This window comes from Spodoptera frugiperda, chromosome 19, assembly GCF_023101765.2.
Source record: "Spodoptera frugiperda isolate SF20-4 chromosome 19, AGI-APGP_CSIRO_Sfru_2.0, whole genome shotgun sequence".
Classification (NCBI taxonomy): Eukaryota; Metazoa; Arthropoda; class Insecta; order Lepidoptera; family Noctuidae; genus Spodoptera; species Spodoptera frugiperda.
Genome location: NC_064230.1, coordinates 5562161 through 5584717, shown reverse-complemented (window position 1 = coordinate 5584717; position 22557 = coordinate 5562161). Strand labels below are relative to the sequence as shown.

The 22557-nt window shown below is 39.5% G+C and overlaps 1 protein-coding gene across 1 annotated transcript; it reads left to right on the top strand.

Moving 5' to 3' along the window:
- Positions 1–182: 182 nt before the first annotated feature.
- LOC118281184 (bromodomain-containing protein 8) lies at positions 183–22128 on the top strand. The gene is made up of 18 exons (XM_050700642.1): positions 183–516; positions 1312–1492; positions 2076–2283; positions 4465–4569; positions 5221–5364; positions 6799–6955; positions 8906–9017; positions 10937–11002; positions 11618–11752; positions 12592–12710; positions 13085–13278; positions 13855–14018; positions 14806–14856; positions 15784–15856; positions 16472–16586; positions 17639–17773; positions 18247–18355; positions 21233–22128. Exons 1-18 carry the CDS (start codon positions 332–334, stop codon positions 21359–21361), a joined length of 2382 nt encoding a protein of 793 aa, XP_050556599.1. The 5' UTR covers positions 183–331; the 3' UTR covers positions 21362–22128.
- Positions 22129–22557: the final 429 nt, after the last annotated feature.

The window sequence follows — 22557 nt, the reverse complement described above, 5'->3', positions numbered from 1 at the left end:
ATAGAGTAGACAATTTTGTGTATAAGTAAATTAATGTCTTTTGTTTTATTTAATTTTATATATTAACTTATTATTTGTTTTTGTATTCAAATTACAAAAATATAATTTTTAATCTGAATTTTTTTTTGTTAACCTATAATTTTTAATAATCTGTGACCAAACGCACGCTAATGTCACCTGTCAATAGTGTCAATTGTCAAATTGTATAAACAAGCGTCGATGACGATTTGTTGTGTAAATCCGATCAAAATATACCAAATAATATTGTTTAATTTACAAAAAGATCTTACAAATATATTAAATAAAGTGTTAAGTGCATAATAATAACAAAATGAGCTCTATACAGGAGCGTTTGCAGCTGAAACGCGTACCTTTAGATACATGGAATATAAGGGAACAGTTATGCCTTGCTTCTGCGGTGGTTAGGAGCGGTGACCAGAACTGGATGTCAGTTTCCCGCGCTCTGAAAACTATTGGCGAGCCAAACAGACCACCGGATTGGTATTCTCAAAAGAGGTTTGTTGTTTATGATGATTTTTTTGTTTATATATTTTATAACCTATATCTTGTTTAATATTATTAGTATTTTTCCTTGTTTAGAGGTTTTCTCAAGTATATTATGATTGCTACTGCGTCGTAAATGTCAGTATTGCACTTGGAGTATCTAATATCGTCTCTAAAAAAGCGAAATTTGACAATGTTTGTTAAATCTATTGTTAGATGCTCGTAGACCTTTGATCTTGTGTTTATATGTGGGATCTGCTTAGTATACAGTCAGATTATATATTATTTTTAATATTAGTCAATTAGGAATATATACAAATCGGAACGGTGTATAAATGAATTATAGAAATATAATAATATACTCTCTCTCTCGTTATACTTTTGACTACACGGTTGGAGCGGTGTCCGGGCAGCTGGCTGCCCTGCAATGTGTAGCGGGTTCAATTCCTGCATCAAGCAACTCTTTATGTTATCCATGAGTTGTTCGGATTCAATTGCAACGATTCTTACACACCTCTTTCTCTTCATCAACAGTCATCAGTCTTCTCATGCATGCTCGTTGGTTAAGGGTACTTTAATTTGGCCCTTCTTTAATATATCGCCAATCTGGTCGCTATATGGCTGTCTAGGGCGCTTTCTAATGACGTCCCAATTCATATGCTCCAAACTTTTCTACTCTCTCTTAAACAAACTCTCGTTAGATAAGAGCTAAAGTGGTATTTTGCTAGAGGCTCAGGTCTGGTATATCCTATTCTCATGGCTCAATTCTTACCCATAAACCCTACATAACTATTAACTCTATTACAGCTGTGCAGCCCAATACGGAGCACTCCTCGAACATGTGGAGACACCGAAACGCAAGAAGCGTAGCTCGGAAGGTGCGGTGGAGACTCCACAGGAGAGTATATGGAAACGGTTGATGCAGGAACGGATTGCGGAGATACAGAAACAGTTGGTCGAGATGCAACAGCAGTATGATCAGGGAAAGGTAAACTGCTTTGTAATATTATTATTATCAAAAGTACCATTATGTTAAACTGCCTCGTTGGTCGAGTGGTTACAAGTGAGATTACCAGACAAGGGTTCTCGGGTTCGATCCCTGGGTCGGGCAATGGGGTTGCTATACAATGTACACCCGCTTTATAATGTACATCCTGAAGAGGTAGGTAGAAGTGCACATTACGGCACGTAATGCCACTGTACACTGAATACACACTTTTTACCATTTGTCACATGTAATAGAGGGTGGGCACTGCGCGTATTGCCATACACCAGTCACATTTCAGGAAAATGTTATTAGTGTAAAAGCCCAGCAATACTTTGCCCGACTCTGGAATCGAATCCAAGACCCTTTACACATATACATAGGACATACAGAGAACCTCCTTTTTTGAAGTCGGTAAAAATGTCACTTTCACTTCAAACGCCGCGCCGGACTTCAGTGTTCCGGTGTTTTCATGTTTGTATCTACTGTAGATCCTGGTGCACAGGAGTTTGTCACCACAACCTCCCACCAGTGTGGGAGGTTGTGGTGGATTTGTCCCGTTAAAAAAACACCTACTTTATTGCAGGACATAGTTCTAGAACTACGGAACCCAGCCACCTCGGACGAGAGGATAAAGGAACTCTACGCCAATATGGAGGCTCGCAACAGAGCGAGAGAGAGAGAGCAAGCTAGACGCGCCGCCTGGTTGAAAGAGAGAGACGAAAAACGGGCCCGAGCCGACCGCGCGTGGAAACCTATGTTGAATAATAATACTACGCAGAATCAGCCTACTGGTAAGATATATGTTGATTATTTACATAAACTAGTGGTCGCCTAGTGGCCGAAATTCGATCATATATGATTTAATTTGCAATACCACTTAACGTACGTTGAAGGATAATTTTTATTTAACTCAAACTCTTTTATAAAACTCTTTTCATATGAGACGTGAGAATATCATCGCAATGTCTATCGATTTTGACGTTTTGTCAAATACGATCAGATACTATGCATGTGTGTGTAATGTTTTATTTATTGATTTAATGTACTTTATAAACATTATTTTTGAAAAATATTAGCGTTCTCCACTTCTCCTACACATAAACTATAAGTGTACCAAATTTTATGCTCCTACGTCCGCGCATTTTTCGTAAAAAGGGGTCCAATTATTTTGCATCACGTATTAATATATATGTTACGGTAAGAGTGAATAATTGAAAATTATTAATAATTATCTACTATTATTAATAATTACCGAAACTCGAGGTAAAAGTGATAAATTAATCACATTTGTCGCTTATTATTAATAATTTTACCCTAGTATTAATAAATGTAATAAGTAGCCAAGATGTTAATTTTTATTTTTATTTAAAAGGCAATATATTGTACTTGCACAACAAATATTTGTTGAATTCTATGATAATACTTTTAAAATTTTACTTTGATGCTTTTATAGGTGCTACAGAAGATTTACAGGCAAACCAAAATATGATTATAGATGATTGCTTTTAGGATTCGTGTTGATTTTGTTAATGATACAATAATTGTTTAATTTTATTTTTGTTACAATTTCATGTACCACGATATACTTTTTTGCATAAGTTTGATGGTAGATTAGATTATTACAAAAATTTTACGCGTGCAGAACGCGACGCGCCGCACGCACGAGTCTGGTTCTGGTCGGGCGGCAAGCTACCCCTACTCGCCGTTCACAGACCCGCACTTACGGTGGCCGGAGATCTTCCCGCGATCCCCGACGCCCGGAGTGTCTGTCGCGACGGCTGGGGCGTGAGGAGGTTCGTTCTCTCACGCGCCCCGCCTCCTACTTAGCTAGCATGACTGCTTCGCAAAAGGAGGAGACGCTTCATACCATGGCCTGAACCAATGCCGGGCGCGAGAGGTCGCCGTCATCGACCAGATCCCTGAGGACACGGCGATTTTCAGCCCATGCACGGCACACCGCCACCGTATGCTCCACCGTGTCCTCCGGGCGGTCCTCGCAGTGATGACACCCGTGCGTACCTCCCGCCCAATCAGTAACAGGAACCTACCCAAACTCCCATGTCCGGTAAGCAACTGTGTCAGGCGGTGAGGACGCCATGGCGTCTCTCTAGCCACTACTCAAACAGGGGACTTACCGCTGCAATGACAGCGACTGGACTCGCTGTCATTGCAGCGGTAAGTCAGATAAATGTGCCCTAGAAGGGCACTATTTAATATTCTAGTTCAGAATATGTGAATTTGTTGTCCTTTCGGTTTAAAGCAAGTACAAGTAACCTTGTTTGTGTGATCTCTAATTAATATAATCGTAAGACGGTGTTTAATATTATAAATAAATACCTGCTGGTCAAAAAACATAGGGTTTATATTTATTTTATTACTTTAACCAATATGTGTCGTGAATTATTAATAATCACTACTAAAAGTAATAAATTTCGATCGATTATTCACTTTTACCAAAACGTGTGGTTATTATTAATAATTTTGAAAAATTATTAATAATTTTCAATTAATCAGATTTACCGTAACATATAGATTATTTTGAGAATGCTTGAAAGTGTCTACTAGAGGATATGAAAATTAAAAATCTATTTAGTCCGTTAGTTAATGAAAAAATATTAGACACATATTTTTTTTTAACTATCGTGAACTAAAAATCTAAATGAACTAAAAATCATGGTTTACTCACTGGTGCAGATACATTAATGGAGAAAAGCTCGACTAGTTTCGAGTCACAGAGGGACTCTTCATCATGAGCAGCGACGTAGCGTAGCCTACTGTAGACATTTAATTAGACACGTATATTATTGTTTTGTTATTGTGATAAAAATAAAACTAATGAGTATACAAAACAAGTTTCTTTGGGAAAGTTGTTTGTAATCATGAGTACAATCACGTGTTTAAATATCGTTCACTAATTACCGGTCACCTTATATAAAACTTATCATTTATGTATGTCTGTCTGTCTCTCACAGCGTCGTCCCCCGCCCCCCCTGCGTCCCCTCTGCTGACGTCACTACTCAAGTCGTCCCCCGTCGTGACCACGCCGCAACATATCTCGCATCCTGCTAATTGTGTCGGTGAGTTATTTTTTTATATAATACTAGTTGACACGGCAAACGTAGCTTTGCCTTATAGATTAAAAAAATAGATAGTAGCCGATTCTCAGACCTACTGAATACGCATATAAAATTTGGTAAAAATCGGTAAAGCCGTTTCGGAGGAGTACGGTAACTAACATGGAAATTTTATACATTTGGTAAGTTTTATAATGCTGATTAAGTGCCTGTTTTGTATTACCACCTTCATATACTTTCTTTCGCGTTTTGATTCTAGTTTCCTTGTACGAACCGCTACAGAATGGAATTCCTTGCCGGAATTTGTGTTTCTTTTAAAATATAACTTGGGTGTCTTCAAGTCGAGTGAACAGGTTGATCTGTAAGCGTGCTGCATTGTCGGCTTCATCATCGCTTACCACTAGGCGAGATGGTGGGACGTTATCCTATTAAGTATAAAAAAAATACCTATAATTGGCGACTGTACACCTATAATTGGCGACTGTATAAGACCAAAACTGATATGTATTTATTACTGTACTTAATATTATGTATACAGAAGCTGTTGGTAAACCTTTATTGATAAATAAATAAATAAAAATATACACAGAGTATCCAAAATTAAATTAAGTCTATAATATATTTACTAACCATTGTTTTCTCAACCCCCAACAGAGACAGTGTCCCCCTCAGTGACAGCGCCGACTCTGTCCATGTTGCTGGAGAAGTCAGCGTCGGGTACCAGCCAACATGAGAGCAAGCACGCCGCTATTGAACATATCAAGAGCCAACTGGTGCAGATTGAACAGCAGCTTAAAGGTAAGCCTATATAAAGGTGCCTCCTCTGGTGTTGCGGGTGTATATGGGCGGCGCTGATCGCTTACCATCAGGTGACCCGACTGCTTGTTTGCCCCCTATTTCTTAATTTCTTACTTTATAAGAATAAAGTTGAAGTTGAGTTTGTTTGTTTGTCTGAACGCGCTAATCTCCGGAACTACTGGTCCGATTTGGATACTTCTTTTTGTGTTGAATAGTGCATTTATCGAGGAAGGTTATAGGCTATAAATCATCACGCTACGATCAATAGGAACCGAGCAGGGCGGGTGAAACCGCGCGTAAGTAGCTAGTTATATATATATACTGTCCATGTTGCTTGAGAAGTCAGCGTCGGGTACCAGCCAGCATGAGAGCAAGCACGCCGCTATTGAACATATCAAGAGCCAACTGGTGCAGATTGAACAGCAGCTTAAAGGTAAATCTATATAAAGGTGCCTCCTCTGGTGTTGCGGGTGTATATGGGCGGCGCTGATCGCTTACCATCAGGTGACCCGACTGCTTGTTTGCCCCCTATTTCATAAAAAAAAACTTTATCTATGGTACTATATTATAAAGTTAAAGTTGAGTTTATTTGTTTGTTTGAACGCGCTAATCTCCGGAACTACTGGTCCGATTTGAATAATTCTTTTTGTGTTGGATAGCGCATTTATCGAGGAAGGTTATAGGCTATAAATCATCACGCTACGATCAATAGGAACCGAGCAGGGCGGGTGAAACCGCGCGTAAGTAGCTAGTTATATATATATATACTGTCCATGTTGCTTGAGAAGTCAGCGTCGGGTACCAGCCAACATGAGAGCAAGCACGCCGCTATTGAACATATCAAGAGCCAACTGGTGCAGATTGAACAGCAGCTTAAAGGTAAACCTATATAAAGGTGCCTCCTCTGGTGTTGCGGGTGTATATGGGCGGCGCTGATCGCTTACCATCAGGTGACCCGACTGCTTGTTTGCCTCCTATTTCATAAAAATAACTTTATCTATACTATTATACAAAGTTGAAGTTGAGTTTGTTTATTTGTTTGTTTGAACGCGCTAATCTCAGGAACTACTGGTCCGATTTGAATAATTATTTTTGTGTTGGATAGTTTATTTATCGAAGAAGGTTATAGGCTATAAATCATCACGCTATGACCAAAAAAAGCTGAGCAGTGAAATAAAAGTAAACTTGATACAACTTCCGACTAATGAAATGTATTTTACTTTTTGCCACCTCTAAAATCTCACTAGCGCCACCTACTCAACGCAAAAACGACCTCCAACACGAAACTACACTTTTCTGTCTCTTTTTCTTTTGAGCGGGGAAAATCATCCAATGACTTCTCCCGCCTTGGGCGAGGCGAGAGGGAGTGTCAGACTCTTACTGACTAAACACCACACTTTTTTTGTCTCTAATATTAATATTATTTGTTCACAGCAAACACACCGCCGGTACTATCAACTACAGCTCAGCCGTCTCAACCGCCGCCGCTAGATCTGGACGACATAGAGATAAAGGCGGAAGATGTGTACGCGTTCAGAGACATCGACATACATATACCGCCCGTCACCGCCATGCACAAGCCGGGGAACAGGTACTTTGTGTCTTAAACGAGCAGACGTATCACATATTGTAACAGAGATATACATTGCGGAAAACAAAACAAAATATTTCGCTAATTATTCATATTTGTTCTCATATTAGAACCTAATTTCATAGTTAAACATCAGATGGTGAGTAATCGCCGCCGCCCATGGTCACTTGAAACACCAGAGGCGTTACAAGTGCGTTGCCGGCCTTTTGGGGGTTAGGAATTTATGGGTTGTTGGGGGCCTCCGGTAGCCCAATCACCCCACCTCCTAATCTTCCCAATACCCGTTTTTTTATGTTAAATGGGCCGACGTTTGGCCGCTATCTCGCCTGATGGTAAGTGACGATGCGGCCTACGATGGAGCACGTCTGCCCATAAGCAACCTATTCACTCGGGCTTTGAAGACACCCAGGTTATACCCATCAGGAAACACATACTCCGGCAAGGAGTTCCACTCCCTAGCAGTTCGCACAAGGAAGCTTGAAGCGAAGCGCTTCGTGCGAGTGGGTGGGATATCTACCATGAAGCGGTGACGCCTCGCCGATTGTCTTGTGGTTCGATGATGAAAAGGACTATTTATAAGAAAACAAACGGTCACACAGTTTTCATATTCTAAATCTAAACATTACATAAACAGACCTATAGTTTCCTTAATTTAACAATATATATTAATAGCATGAACAGCTTAAAATTATAACAAGAACGAGAGAAAATGATACAAATATTGGAGATGTTGATAACATGGTAAAAGTGACTAATTACAATTATCAGTCAAAAGCTTTTTTAATGGAATTTAATGTACAACAGAAAATATCAATGTCAGACAGACTGTCACTATCATTATAAAGTTTACGTGCACGTCTTATAAACATGTTTTTACAGTGGGATGTTTTTCCGGAGCTGCGGACTACCTAGCGGGTTTACCGGGGCTCCGGCTCGAAAAGCAGGAGAAGGAACGGAGTGGTTTTTAGTCAGTAAGAGTCTGACACTCCCTCTCGCCTCGCCCAAGGCGAGAAAAGTCATTGGATGATTTTCCCCCCTCAAAAAAAAAAAAAAAAACAGTAGGATGTTTTACATTTGGGGATACAGAATAAATCTTTTTTACACCGACGCTCATGTTCTTACTTTGTGTGTTAAACGTTTGGAGTCTGTGTTTCCTGATGGGTATAACCTGGGTGTCTTCAAAGCCCGAGTGAATAGGTTGCTCATAGGCAGACGTGCTCCATCGTAGGCCGCATCATCACTTACCATCAGGCGAGATAGCGGCCAAACGTCGACCGATTTAACATAAAAAAAGTCGGTAAACGAGCAGACGTATCACCTGATGGTAAGCAATCGCCGCCGTCCATGGACACTTGAAACACTAGAGGCGTTACAAGTGCGTTGCCTTTTGGGGGTTAGGAATTTAAGGGTTGTTGGGGAATCGGAAATCGTGAAGATTAGGAAGGGTGATAAATTAGGCCTCCGGTAACCTCACTCATACAACGCAAGCGTTGTTTTACGTCGGTTTTCTGTGCGGTATCAGTCTGTGTTTTTTAGGCATGAGACCGATATATCAAAACGAATCTGAAATCCAGAAATCAGAAATCGTATCGTATCGATATTGCAAAAACTTACGTTATACGATACCGAAACGCAAACAATCTAATCTGAAGCCAATCAAAACAACCTAACTAAATCTAACTTATGCGTTTTCGATAGTTTTCATATTCATTCGTTCTCTATCACTCTACCTAACGAATACTTAGTTGGAATGAGAGAGAACGAATTTCATTCTTCTTTTCTTTCTATCACACGAAACCTGTTCAAAGAACTAAAGAGACGAAGCGAATTGTCAAGCAAGTAAATTCGAATTAGTTTGTTTTACTGAAATCAGTTTGTGAAATCGTTTGTAATCATGAGTACAATCATGTGTTTAAATATCGTTCACTAATTACCATTTAATATTATCAGTTCCAGACCACCAGACAAGCCAGCAGGAACGGCCAGCAAGGAAGAGGAGCAGGTTCAGTCCCCGGCTGTGGCAACAGAAGGACCCGTCATTGTGGATGAACAAGTTATTAAGGTATGGAGACATTTGACCTAATAATGATCCTTGGGCGAGGCCTTTTTTAAGGGGGGAAAATCACCAAATATCTTCCCCCCTCCCCTTTTGCGAGGCTAGAGGGAGTGTCAGACTCTTACTTACTAAAAACCACCCCGTTCCTTCTCCTGGTTTGAGCCGGAGCCCCGGTAACCTTTTACGTTGTCCGCAACTCCGAAATCTAATAATGATCCTAACTACCTTTCTTTATGGTATAAGCCGGTAATCGAGAAACGGATCACCTGATGGTAAGCAATCGCCGCTGCCCATGGACACTTAAAACACCAGAGGCGTTACAAGTGCGTTAAGAAGTGAGGGTTGTTAGGGAATATCGGGGTTTGGGAAGATTGGGAAGGGGTGTAATTAGGCCTCCGGTAACCTCACTCACACAACGAAACAAACGCAAATGTTGATTCACGTCGGTTTTCTGTAAGCCGTGGTATCACTCCGCGAGAGCCGACATAGCAGGGCCGAAGCATGGCTCTCCCACACTTATAAATTCTATATAAATATGCAACGTCACGCCTCCCAGCAAACATTTTTGTCATATAATCAAACATTTATATGACTTTGAGTCGTATTAAAGTTATTTTACAGTAGTTTTTATAACTCTTCGTCGTGTACTGGTGCCTTATCTGACCGAATAGTCATATACATTTTTGGTCGTATTATAATGTCATATAGACGTTATTACGACTTTTTTATACAATCGTCGTATAATAGTGTCTACGACGACATCTTTATAACTTACATACACAACTGTTTCGTCGTGTAAACGTTTTCGTAGTATAAACGTCGTAATACTGACAATTTTGTCATATAATTACCTTTTACACGACTGCTATACGGACAATTGTTGTTTAAACGTAGTATTAGTAACCATTACATATAAGTCGAATATTAGTCTTAAGAACGACCTCTATACGTCCTAAAGTATCACAAATATGATAATCCGACTGCTATATAATTTTTAGTCATGTTAAAGGTTTATAATAACCTTGTATACCACTTCCACCATTTTTAAATCAAATTTATAATATTTATTTACAATGAACTCGCAGCTTATTGGTCGGGAAGTTATATAGTTGTCATATAACGCAGTCACATAGTAAATTATTCATAAAAATATGTGATAACATTAAAATTTCGAAGGCGCATTAAAAATTTGTTAAAAACTATCCTCACAATAATCAGTAAACTTGATTGCCCAATGGTTTACAACTGATGGAACGGTTTTATCAAATAGCAAGAAAAAAAAAACAAAATAAACACAGCTGTCAAAAACACTACTCCATTAAAATAATATTTTATAATATTCGTTCTTAATATAATCTTTAAACGACCATTACATACCGATTACATCATATAAAAATCATATTTGTGACATTAAGTCGAATACACGCCGCAACAGCTACCATTACACGACATGTAGTCAAATCGCCGACGCGTATATGACTACTATGCGACTAAGTAGGTGTTTATATAACTGTTATACGAAACTCTTAGCGCCTTAAGTTATATAAAATGGGCCCAAATGCCGTCGAGTAAACGTCCTTATGACGTTTATATTATGACTATACTAAATAACATTAAGTTGTTACCAAAACGTCTACTCGACGTCTTAAATGTTTGTTGGGCTTTTTATCCCCGAAGACGTAAGCAGAGGTGTCGCTATACAATGTACACTTTTCACCATTTGTGTTATAAGTCCCATGTAATAGGGGGTGAGGCTATTGCCATATACCGGCCACTATTCCAGACTCCGTGCTACTATTGACAAACTTTCGAAAAACCGAAAAAAGCCAAGTCACGCTTTGCCCGACCCGAGAATCTAACCCGTGACCCCTTGCCCGACACTTTTAAATTGAGTTACTTATAATATTATATTCTATTCTTTTCAGGTGGAACCTGAACAAATGGCAGTGGAACCAATCGAAGAGGAGATTCTTCAGGAAGAGATTGACACTGTGAGTATAAAGTAGTAACTCCTCTAGTGTCGCGGGTGTCCGTGACCGTTGATTGCTTTACAGTGCTTTTCCACCAGAGATGTGCTATGTAGTTATGCTGCGAAGATGTAATAGCTAAGCTGTGAAATTATGTGACCGTTTCCACTGATAATAAGCTATGTAGCTGTGCGAAGAAGATGTGCAGCTCGAGTATGTGATGTATTGATAGTAGGGAAGCCATCCATAGCACACATCCATAGCATGCATTCATAGCACGCATCCATAGCACGCATCCATAGCACGAATCCATAGCACACATCCATAGCATACATCCATAGCACGCATCTTTCCATATAATAAGCCTAGCTAGGTAAGATGCGTTTCCACGAATGCTAAGCTATACTAACGAATACGGAAGCACATCTTTAAAGGAAAAGCAGTCTTACTCAAACTAAACTTTGATTAGTTTTTTTTAAGTATTGTTACCTTATATAAGGTAAGGAATTATATAAGGCAACAATAATACAATACAAAATTATGGTATGACAAAATAATAAATACGTGTGTAATATTTTCCCATTACCTAACTGACGGACTAAATAGATGTTTAATTTCCATACCCCGTCATCATCCCAGGAGCCGGTACATCCACCAGTGCAGCCGGCGAGGATCACGAAGGAGAACACGCCTGAGGCCGAGGTGAAGATAGCGTTCCCTGAAGTCAAGTTCCCGACCACGGAGATTAAAGTTATACAGCCTGAGGATCAGAAGGTATGTCTTTGTTAACCGACTTTAAAAAAGTGTGAATGTGTGCTTGTGCGCGATTATCTCGCGTTTGGCTCCACGCACTTTTCACCATTTATGTTATAAGTCCCGGGCATAATTACCGATAACGTGCTACAACTGAGAAATTTTGAAAAGCTGAAAAAAGCCCAGCAATACTTTTCGACTCGACTCGACTCGGGAATCGAACCCGAGACCCCTTGTCCGACAGTCGCACTTGCAACCACTCGACCAGCGAGACTTTTATTTAATGATTACTCAAGATTATTATAGACTCAAAGATTATATCAACATTTATTGATTGCTAAAACTATTCCTTAGTAACGATTTTGTTCCGTAAAACAATTGCTAAGGACTGGGTTAAAGGTAAGCGTCTACAGGCCCGCATCGCACGCATCGTACGCATTCCGTATGACGTCATCAGTACGCATCGCATGTAGGTATTGCCGATGATGCGGTTCGTACGATGCGGATCAGTGGACGCAGTTGTATGAGTTTCTATACAAGACTAACTAAAATCCGTTGCGTGCGATGCGTACGATGCGGGCCTGTGGATGCGTACCATAAGTAACCATTAAATTACTGTACTTTGCATTTTGACTGCACGGTTGGCGCGGTGGCTGGGCAATTGGCTGCCGTGCAATGTGTAGCCGGTTCGATTCCCGCACGGAATAACTCTTTGTGTGATCCACAATTTTTTTTTTGTGTCATGTGTATGTGAACTTGTGTTTGTAAACTCACACACGACACAGAAGAAAAACCTAATGTGGGGAACCGTATAAAAAATGACTTTGGGTAATAATAATTATATTTTTATTATAAAACAGATCAAAGAAGAGGTGAAAGAACCAGAGACGGTGGCAGAAGTATCGCCCGCAGTAGAGGAGACGGTGGAAGAAGAAATAGTCACAGTCGATGATACTCCGCAGGTTGTTGAAGAAGAGAGGTAATGTCATATCACTATACTAGCTACTTCCGCGTGATTTTAACAGTTCTGCTCGGCTCGTTTTGGTTGTTGCGTGATGTTATACAGCCTATAGCCTTCCTTGATAAATGCACTATCCAACACAATAAGATTTATTTGAATCGGACCAGTGGTTCCGGAGATTAGCGCCAAATAGCAGATTTATTTCTAGAACATTCACCAGACAAATTGGATAATTTTGTAGATCATCAAATGTATGAATTGTGATTATTTTGTTTAAATTTTATTGTACCGAAAAGTTGAAATAATTTATTTTTGACTAAGAAAACTACGAGCATCCAATATAACAATACACATACAACCATATAATTTTATACCCTTTCCTTCTTCCCCAGCATAATACAAGAAGAGTCGACACCCCCACCGACAGAAGAGGAGAAGACTTCTGAATCTCCTGTGGCAGTAGAGCAGGCCACAGAAGAGACGGTGGTAGTTGAGCCCACGGTGGAGATTCCACCGGAGACCATACCACTGCCACCGGAGCCTGAAGTTGAGGAGGCCGTGGAAACTGAGGCTCCAGTCGTTGAGGGTTTGTTCTTTATATTATACTAGATTTTGGCCCGCGGTTTCTCTCGCGTTAAGAAGTATTATTATCAAAATCCTTTCTTTAAAGCAAAGTCTCAGCCTGATAGGTTTAAAATTGACAACGATTCATACAAACTTTCATCCCCTATTTTATCCACTTGGGGGTAGAGTTGATCAAAATCTTTTCTTAGCGGATGCCTACGTCATAACATCTACCTGCATGCCAAATTTCAGCCTGATCCGTCCAGTGGTTTGGGTTGTAACTTGATAGATCACTATGTCAGTCAGTCAGTCACCTTTGAGTTATATAGGGTGACTGGTAATTAGTGAACGATATTTAAACACGTTATTGTACTCATGATTACAAACAACTTTCCCGAAGAAACTTTTTTTGTATATGTACTCATTTGTTTTATTTTTATCACCCCCTGTTACATGGGACTTACAACATAAATTGTGAAATGGGGTTGTATAATGTACAGCGACATTACGTGCCATGACGTGCCCCTCTGCCTACCCCTTCGGGGATAAAAGGCGTGACGACATATTACAAATATTAAAAAAAACCTCTTGTTTCCAGAACCCCCACCGCCCCCCCCAGAAGAGCCACAGATCCCGTCCCTCCCCGAGCCGATACACGCGGACAATATAGAGAGGGAGCTAGAGATGATGGAGAATGGAGAGGAAGTGGTAAGAGAACCACAGAAGACAGCAGAAGACGTTAAGAAAGACGAGGAGTCTGAGGTATGTTTGGATTTTTTTTTCAAAGTCAAAGTCTAATCATTTATTCCAATTAAACCATAAATACTTAGGTACTTTTGAAATGTCAATAAATAAAGAAATAAACTTGACTGCACGGTTGGCGTGGTGGCTGCCGTGCAACGTGTCGCGGGTTCGATTCCTACACGGAACAACTCTTTGTGTGATCCACAAATTGTAGTTTCGGGTCTGGGTGTCATGTGTATGTCAACTTGTATGTTTGTAAACGCACACACGCCACAAGAGACTAAATTCTAGTATGGGTAGCGTTTTTTAAATAAATAAACAAACAATAGTTGGGTAACGTTTTTTAAATAAAAAAACAAACAATAGTCTGTCAGTCTGTCCGTCAGTGATAGCACCTAGCTAGGTGCTCGATCCAAGTTGTATGCTGTTATTTTATATTTGTTGTAACTAGCTTTTGCTCGCGACTTCGTCCGCGTAAGACATTTCTTTTTTATATTATTATTCTTCGATTTCTGTTCAGAATAATTCTTTGTTTATATTATTATAACTTTCGTGAGACATACTAAATTAATTATTATGTTATCGGCTTACTCACGTAACTGTTTGACAAGGAACCCGACTAGTTTCAAGCCATGCTAGAGGCTCATATTTAATGAGACGTGCTACAGAGTAGCAGCGCGACAATCGCCGCGTCGTGTGTCGCGGAATGCTGCTCATGAATATGAGCCTCTAGCATGGCTTGAAACTAGTCGAGTTCCTGCCGGTGGCCCACAGAAGCAGAAGTGAAAAATAGAATAATTAGAAGACTGACGTAGAGGACACACATACCGAGACTGATGACGATACGCCTATGGAGGTAATATTGGCGAATACACCAGCATTAGGCAGTTGTCCCACCGGCAACGATGAACGAGTAACGAGTAGAGCTAGAACTAGAAACGAGTGAAAACGAGTGAAAACAAAAACAAACAAGTGAAGCGAGCACTCGCCGGCAGTGTGAACAGTCAGCGATCAACTATTTGTATATGCATCTCTTTTGTTTACACGGAAAGTATATCTATTGTACGTTTCTTGAGCGAGAAAATAGCCGATAGTTAGTCGTTCACTCGCCGTTGGTGGGACAACTGCCTTATTCATAGGCCACGGTAACCACTTATCATTAGGTGGACCGTATAAAAAAATGGTATAAAAAAAATTAAATTGTGTCCAGCTTATGATACTCTGTTGTTTTTTTTATGGTATAAGTCGGTAAACGAGTAGATGGATCACTTGATGGTAAGCAATCGCGGCTGCCCATGGACACTTGAAACAACAGAGAATTGTTGGCGGATTGGGAGTTGGAAAGATTGGGAAGGGGGGTAATTGGGCCTCCGGTAACCTCACTCACACAACGCAAGCGTTGTTTTAAGTCAGTTTTCTTTGAGGTCGTGGTATCACTCCGGTCGAGTTGTGTCGAAGCATGGCTCTCCCACACTTAGTTGTTAGGCTAAAGCAAATCAAATAGAAATCAAGTATAGGAGTGGGAGCTAACTAGAAATGACGTATTTGCTCCCACTCCTAAACTTTGATTCGTTTTATCTAAGTATTGTTATCTTATATGACAAAATAAAAAATACGTGTCTAATATTTTTTCATTACCTAACTGACGGACTAAATAGATTTTAAATTTTCATACCCCGTCATCATCCCTATTATACTTTGCTCAGTCCGGGTCTCATACCTTAGCTTTGAACTAACGAAAATGAACAAATAAGTGATTAAAAATCAGTCTGTCTTCTTCCAGTTGAGCAGAGAAGAAGAGAAGGACGGCAAGAAGAAAAGGGACTACTCGCGGAAGAAGAAGTCGGATTCTAGAAGTAAGTTATATATTTTATGTTTTTTGTTATCACACTAATATTATAAATGTGAAAGTTTGTTTCTTTGGATGTTTGTCAGTCAATCAGTGCCGGCGTTTGGGGGGAGCGGGATGGGGCAATGGCCCAGGGCGACAAATTCTGGGGGCGCCAATAAAATTTAAAAACTATTACTAACACTTGATATTGCTTCCCTCAAGTGGGCGCCACAATATTTTCGCCTGGGGTATCAGTGGCCTTTACGCCGCCACTGCCGTCAATCATGTTAAAACCACTGAACGGATTTTGAAGAAATTCGGTACACGAATTGGGTGATAGGATACTTTTATTTTTATCACAATAACAAAACAACAAAATTTCATTAGCACGCGCGCGTTAAGTTCCAAAATACCTACCTAGTTACTAGTCTTCCGATAACGCGGGCGCCTCGCTGCTAACAGCTGATCATGTGAAAGTACGCGCGCGCGAAATATTGTTGTTTTGTTATTGTGATAAAAATAAAAAAAAAACGAAAATAGTTTCTTTGGGAAAGTTGTTTGTAATCATGAGTACAATCACGTGTTTAATGATCGGTCACTAATTACCAGTCACCCTATATAATATTATGTTTTGTCTCAGCTTGCTCCGGGTCGGAGAGCGCGGCGGAGGCGAGCGGGGCGGAGTCCCCGGGAGGCTGCGACGTGGACAGGCAACACAGGCTCTGGAAGAAGTCTGTCATGCTGGTCTATAGCAGGTACAGGAATTACAATGAAACAATGTAACCAAGAATAGGCTACTTTTCTACTAGTCAAATTCAATACTTTTTCGAAACGTCAAAAACTATATTTTTTATAAATTAGGTATGAAATAGTGCCTTATGACGTCGTTAGAATTTTCCGTCAAATAGCAGACTTATTTCTAGAAATTTAGTTAGAAAAAATCGAAACTTAAATAGTTCATCAAATTTATGAATGAGAGTGTGATTATTTTTTAATATTTTATTGTATTGAAAAGTTGTAATAATTTATTTTTGACCGAGGATAATACCTAATTGTATTGTGAATTTGATTGAAAAAGAGTAACCTATGGAGTTTCTTGCTCGTTCTTCTCCATAGGAATCTACAATTTGGAACTAGCAAATAGAGCAACTAGAGGACTGACCGACAGACAGACGTTATTAATATTATTATATTTGCTTTGACGTTCAAAAGTGCCTTCCTGGTCTATTTGAAATAAATAATTTTGACTTTAACTTACGTACTCTTAGCGCCTGCTTCCATTCACATCAACAGCCTATAAGTGGCCACTGTTGATCAAAGCCCCCTTCTCACACGGAGAAGGCTTGAGCATTAATCACCACGCTTGCTTGTGGGTTGGTGATTTCAAACTTATAATTTTGTCGCTAATGACTATCGACAGATACTTGCTACTTACTTACAGATATTGCTTCAAATTCATAGTAGAGATACTAGAATCGGTTTAAAAGTTTCATACTGCGCGGTAAAGGAGACTTAGCTCTACTGACTGTTCTGCAAGATGATATATTTATGCAATACTATGCAAATAATTGATGCTTTCTGTTGCGACAGTTAAGTAGTTGTATAATAGCAAAAATTCGAATGTTCAGTTGCAGTGTAGTTGCAATGAAAGCCCAACGATAGGATGAAAATATAAAAATACGTAGCGGACATTTTGAAGGGAAAACAACCAGAGATTAAAAATAAAATATTTGACATAAGCACGTCATAACATCTGTCAGTTGCGTTCACAAATCCCAACATTTTTTTAAATTTTATTTGTTCCCAGACTATGCACCCACAAGTACGCCTCCCTGTTCCTCCGTCCCATCAGTGATGAGGAGGCTCCAGGGTACAGCATGGTGGTCAAACGGCCCATGGACCTCACCACCATCAGGAAGAACATCGACTCCGGCGTTATACGGTACTGTACCATCTACCATTTCCTCGTCATCATGATTCCTCATCAATAGCCTGAAGACCCATCGCTGGACAAAGGCTGCAAAGTACGACATACTATGAAAATGTGTGAAAAACAATAGCAATTTTGATTTATATTTTTGATTTTGATCTTGTTTTCATACTGAAAAATTGACCTGGGCCTTGTCTTTGGACTTGTTCTTGACCTTGACTTTGTTCTTGACACTCAAGTTTGATGTTGTGCTTTGATCTCTGATCTTTGACTTCTGATTTCATTTTTGAAAATATATGCCATTTTTCTTTCTGATATTTAACTTTGATATTTAACAAGTAATTTTTTTTACTTTACTTTTGACTCACTCTCTCATGACTCACTCTTCATTGATATCTTGAAACACACATTTAAACTAATTCTAATTTTACCTTTGACTTTGATGTTCAACCTTTGACTTTGACATTTGACATTGTTATTTACAGGACTACGGCGCAGTTCCAGCGCGACGTGCTACTGATGTTGTCCAACGCGCTGATGTACAACAGCAGTGAACACAGCGTCTACTCTATGGCGAAAGATATGCACGCTGAGGTATCTATCTATACACATTATTATTGTTAAAAGATCAATTTTTTAACGAGTCGCTACGAACCAAGATTGAACATCCTATATATACTCGGGCTAATTCTGAGAATCGGCTCCGTACGCAGCGCGCTAACAATGCATATGGCGAGCGAACTATTGGTTATATTGTACCAAGACTTATTAACAGTATACCCGCAGAAGTAAAAAAATGTATCACACCTAAAAATATAAAATGTAAACTTAAGGAATATTACCTAAGTACTATTTAAGCAAGATTATTGTACCTACCTCCATATTGTAACATTTAAGGCAGATTCCATAGCACGGTTCTAAACCTTAGTGGTTTTGTGTAAATAATAAATAAAGCTAAAAAAAGTATACAGTACTAGCTACTACCGCGCGGTCTCACCCGCTCTGCTCGGCTCCTATTGGTCATAGCGCGATGTTTTATAGCCTATAACCTTCCTCGATAAATGCGCTATCCAACACAAAAATAATTATTCAAATCGGACCAGTAGTTCCGGAGATTAGCGCGTTCAGACAAACAAACAAACTCTTCAGCTTTATAATATTATTAGTATATTAGTATATTAGTATTAGTATATTAGTATTAGTATAGATGGAGCTCACTATTGATATAAATGAAACTACAAGTAGTTTTTAGCCTATAAGGGGTTCAAGAAAGTAAAACGTATACAACGTATATAACCAGTTACTATCAATGTACTTCAATTTCATCGGAACTTTTCGGGTGTCAGGGGGGGGGTTGATACATATCGTCACTAATTCTTCTATAATCGTAATTATTCGTGGATGAGCTTAAAGCTATTAAAAGTGTCTGCCTAAGCTTTTGTGAAAGCCTCTAGTGTCTAGAAATGTGTATTGATGATGCTGATGATACTGATGTTGTCCAATGCGCTGATGTACAACAGTAGCGAACACAGCGTCTACTCTATGGCGAAAGATATGCACGCTGAGGTATCTATCTATACACATTATTATTGTTAAAAGCTAATTTTTCAACGAGTCGCTACGAACCAAGCTTGAACATCCTATATGGTCTAACGGGCTGAATTCTGAGAATCGGCTCCGTACGCAGCGCGCTAACAATACATATGGCGAGTGAACTATTGGTTATATTGTACCAAGACTAATTAACAGTATACCCGCAGAAGTAAAAAAATGTATCATATTCTACTAGCTAAAATGTAAACGCGGTATTCACCCGCTCTGCTCGGCTCCTATTGGTCATAGCGCGATGTATTGTATAGCCTCCATATTGTAACATTTAATGCAGCTATCCAAGCACGGTTCTAAACCTTAGTGGTTTTTTCGTTGACTAGTAGTTATTTATTGTATTATTGCGTATTTTGTATAAATAAACAAACTCTTCATTTATATACAGTACTAGCTACTTCCGCGCGGTTTCACCCGCTCTGCTCGGCTCCTATTGGTCATAGCGCGATGTTTTATAGCCTATAGCCTTCCTCGATAAATGCGCTATCCAACACAAAAAGAATTATTCAAATCGGACCAGTAGTTCCGGAGATTAGCGCGTTCAAACAAACTCTTTAGCTTTATAATATTAGTATTAGTATAGATCACTCATATGATTTAAATTAAACTACAAGTAGTATTCGTCTTTAGTATCGGGAGTTAGTATCGGGAGGGGTTCAAGAAAGTAAAACGTATACAACGTATATAACCAGTTACTATCTACTTCAATTTCATCTTAACTTTTCGGGTGTGGGGGGGGGTCGATACATATCGTCACTAATTCTTCTATAATCGTAATTATTCGTGGATGAGCTTAAAGCTATTAAAAGTGTCTGCCTAAGCTTTTGTGAAAGCCTCTAGTGTCGAGGAATGTGTATTGTGCAATAGTATATTGTTGATTGTTTTTGGTTTTTGTTTTACCAATTTTATTGTGATGTCTTTTTTATGTTTTTCCTTTCCTTTTATTTCAATTTTATTTTTATAGTTATAGTTTTTGCGTATTGTTAATGTAATTGGTTTGTTAAACCGTGTTAACATATTAATAATAAATAAATAAAAAGATGTAACGTCACGCCTTTTATCCCCGAAGGGGTAGGCAGAGGTGCACATTACGGCACGTAATGCCACTATACGCACCCATAGATCAAGACTCCGGTAACTAAAAAAAAAACGGTGTTTTCAGAAATAAAGAAAAACTGATATTTCTACATTAAGAAAAGTTATCAAAAATCTAACTATTAAGCGCTATATTTTTTTCAAAATGGTGGACGATATTATTACGTTAGTTATATGTCCGTGTAGGTACTCGATACGAGGATTTGGAAAGGCCATTAACTCAAAACCGGCACTTTTTGAGTTACCGGTGTCTTCATCTAGGGGTGCGAATACAATGTACACCCACTTTCCACCATTTGTGTTATAAGTCCCATGTAATAGGGGGTGAGCCTGTTGCCATATACCGGGTACAATTCCAGACTCCGTGCTACTACAGAGAAATTTTCCATAAAAACTCAGTAATACTTTGTCAAACGCGGGAACCGTACCCGAGACCCCGATACGGTAGTCGCACTTGCGACGGGTTCGGGTTTTCCTTCCTGACGCTTTTACTCCAGAATGCATGAACCGATTTCCACGACTTTTGCTTCGTTGGAAAGAGTCTCGGGCTCGGTGAGGTTTATAGCAAGGAAAATTTCGAGACCCCGATACGGTCCTGTCGCACTTGCGACCTCTCGACCAACGAGGCAGTCAGTTTATTATACTAATAAAAATCACGGTTTATACAAGTACATTAATGGAGAAAACTCCAGTAGGCTGCACGACGTCGCCGTCTGCGAAGTCTGTGTTAACCGTGATTTTTAGATAATAACCTTATTTATTATTTTCCAGGCACAAGGCCAACTGGGCATGTTACTAGCTGCGCAAGCGCACGCTGGCCTTGTACACTCCGCGCCGGCCAGACGCAAGCGGCGCCGGGAGCACTCGCCTACCTTACAGGCACATAAACGACAGCACTAGTGCTGTGGTATAATGGTTTTATGCTTGAGTTAGGTACAAGAGTATTTTGATTGAAAATGTAATTGTGAAATGCCCATTGCTGGTTTTTAATAAATGTGTAAGTAGCTTTTGAATGTACATCAGGAGACATTAATCCATAAAAATATTAAATAAATAAATATTTCAGTTATTCAAAAAATCTTCCTTACATTTAGAGTGCTTTTCCACCAGAGATGTGCTATGTAGCTATGTTACAAAGATGTAATAGCTAAGCTGTGAAACTATGTGATCGTTTCCATTGATACTAAGCTATGTAGCTGTGCGAGGAAGATGCGCAGCTCGAGTAAGCGATGTATCGATAGTAGGGAAGCCATCCATAGCACGCGTCCTTAATTATGTGTACCAATGAATATGATAGGTGGAAGCCAAACGCATCCACAGGAACGTAGCATAACACATCTCTGGTGGAAAAGCACGCTTAGGGTTTGAAAACCACAGTATTTCATGTTTTGTCTGTCGAGGTGAAGATTTCCAATCTCTTGTAAGAAAACGGATATTAAAATCAAATTTTGGAATAATCTTATACCAGCAGTGGGTGTGTCTTAGGGTGTTACCACACCAATCAATCGATAGCCGATAGATGTCATCGATCGATGGTAGAATAGATTAGTCGACGTCGATCGATAGTTTCTACTAGACCAATCGATTGACCGATGCCATCGATCGGCAATCGATCGATTGGTCTAGTAGACCTATGTCGATCGATGGCATCGATTGACTAGCGATCGACTAGATCGATTGGTAACACCCTTACTGTTAAAAAAAACTTTTACTCAACGAATTTGTGTATTCTAAGCCAGAGGCTCTGGTCTTTTAAAATATTTTCTGTTAATAAAAAGTATACAATGAATATAATGTATCGCTTCCAAACAATAAAAATATGTGTAAATATATGCTAATATGTATGTATGTTTGTATGTATAATTTTGTTACTGTATTAGTTTAAAATCTTTTACCTAAAGACTTTTGTTGAGTGAGTGAGGTTATCAGAGGCCCAATTCCCCCCTTCCCATTCTTCCCAATCCCCGATTCCCAAACAACAACCCTTAAATTCCTAACCCCCAAAAGGCCGGTAACGCACTTGTAACGCCTCTGGTGTTTCAAGTGTCCATGAGCGGCGGCGATTGCTTACCATCAGGTGATACGTCTGCTCATTT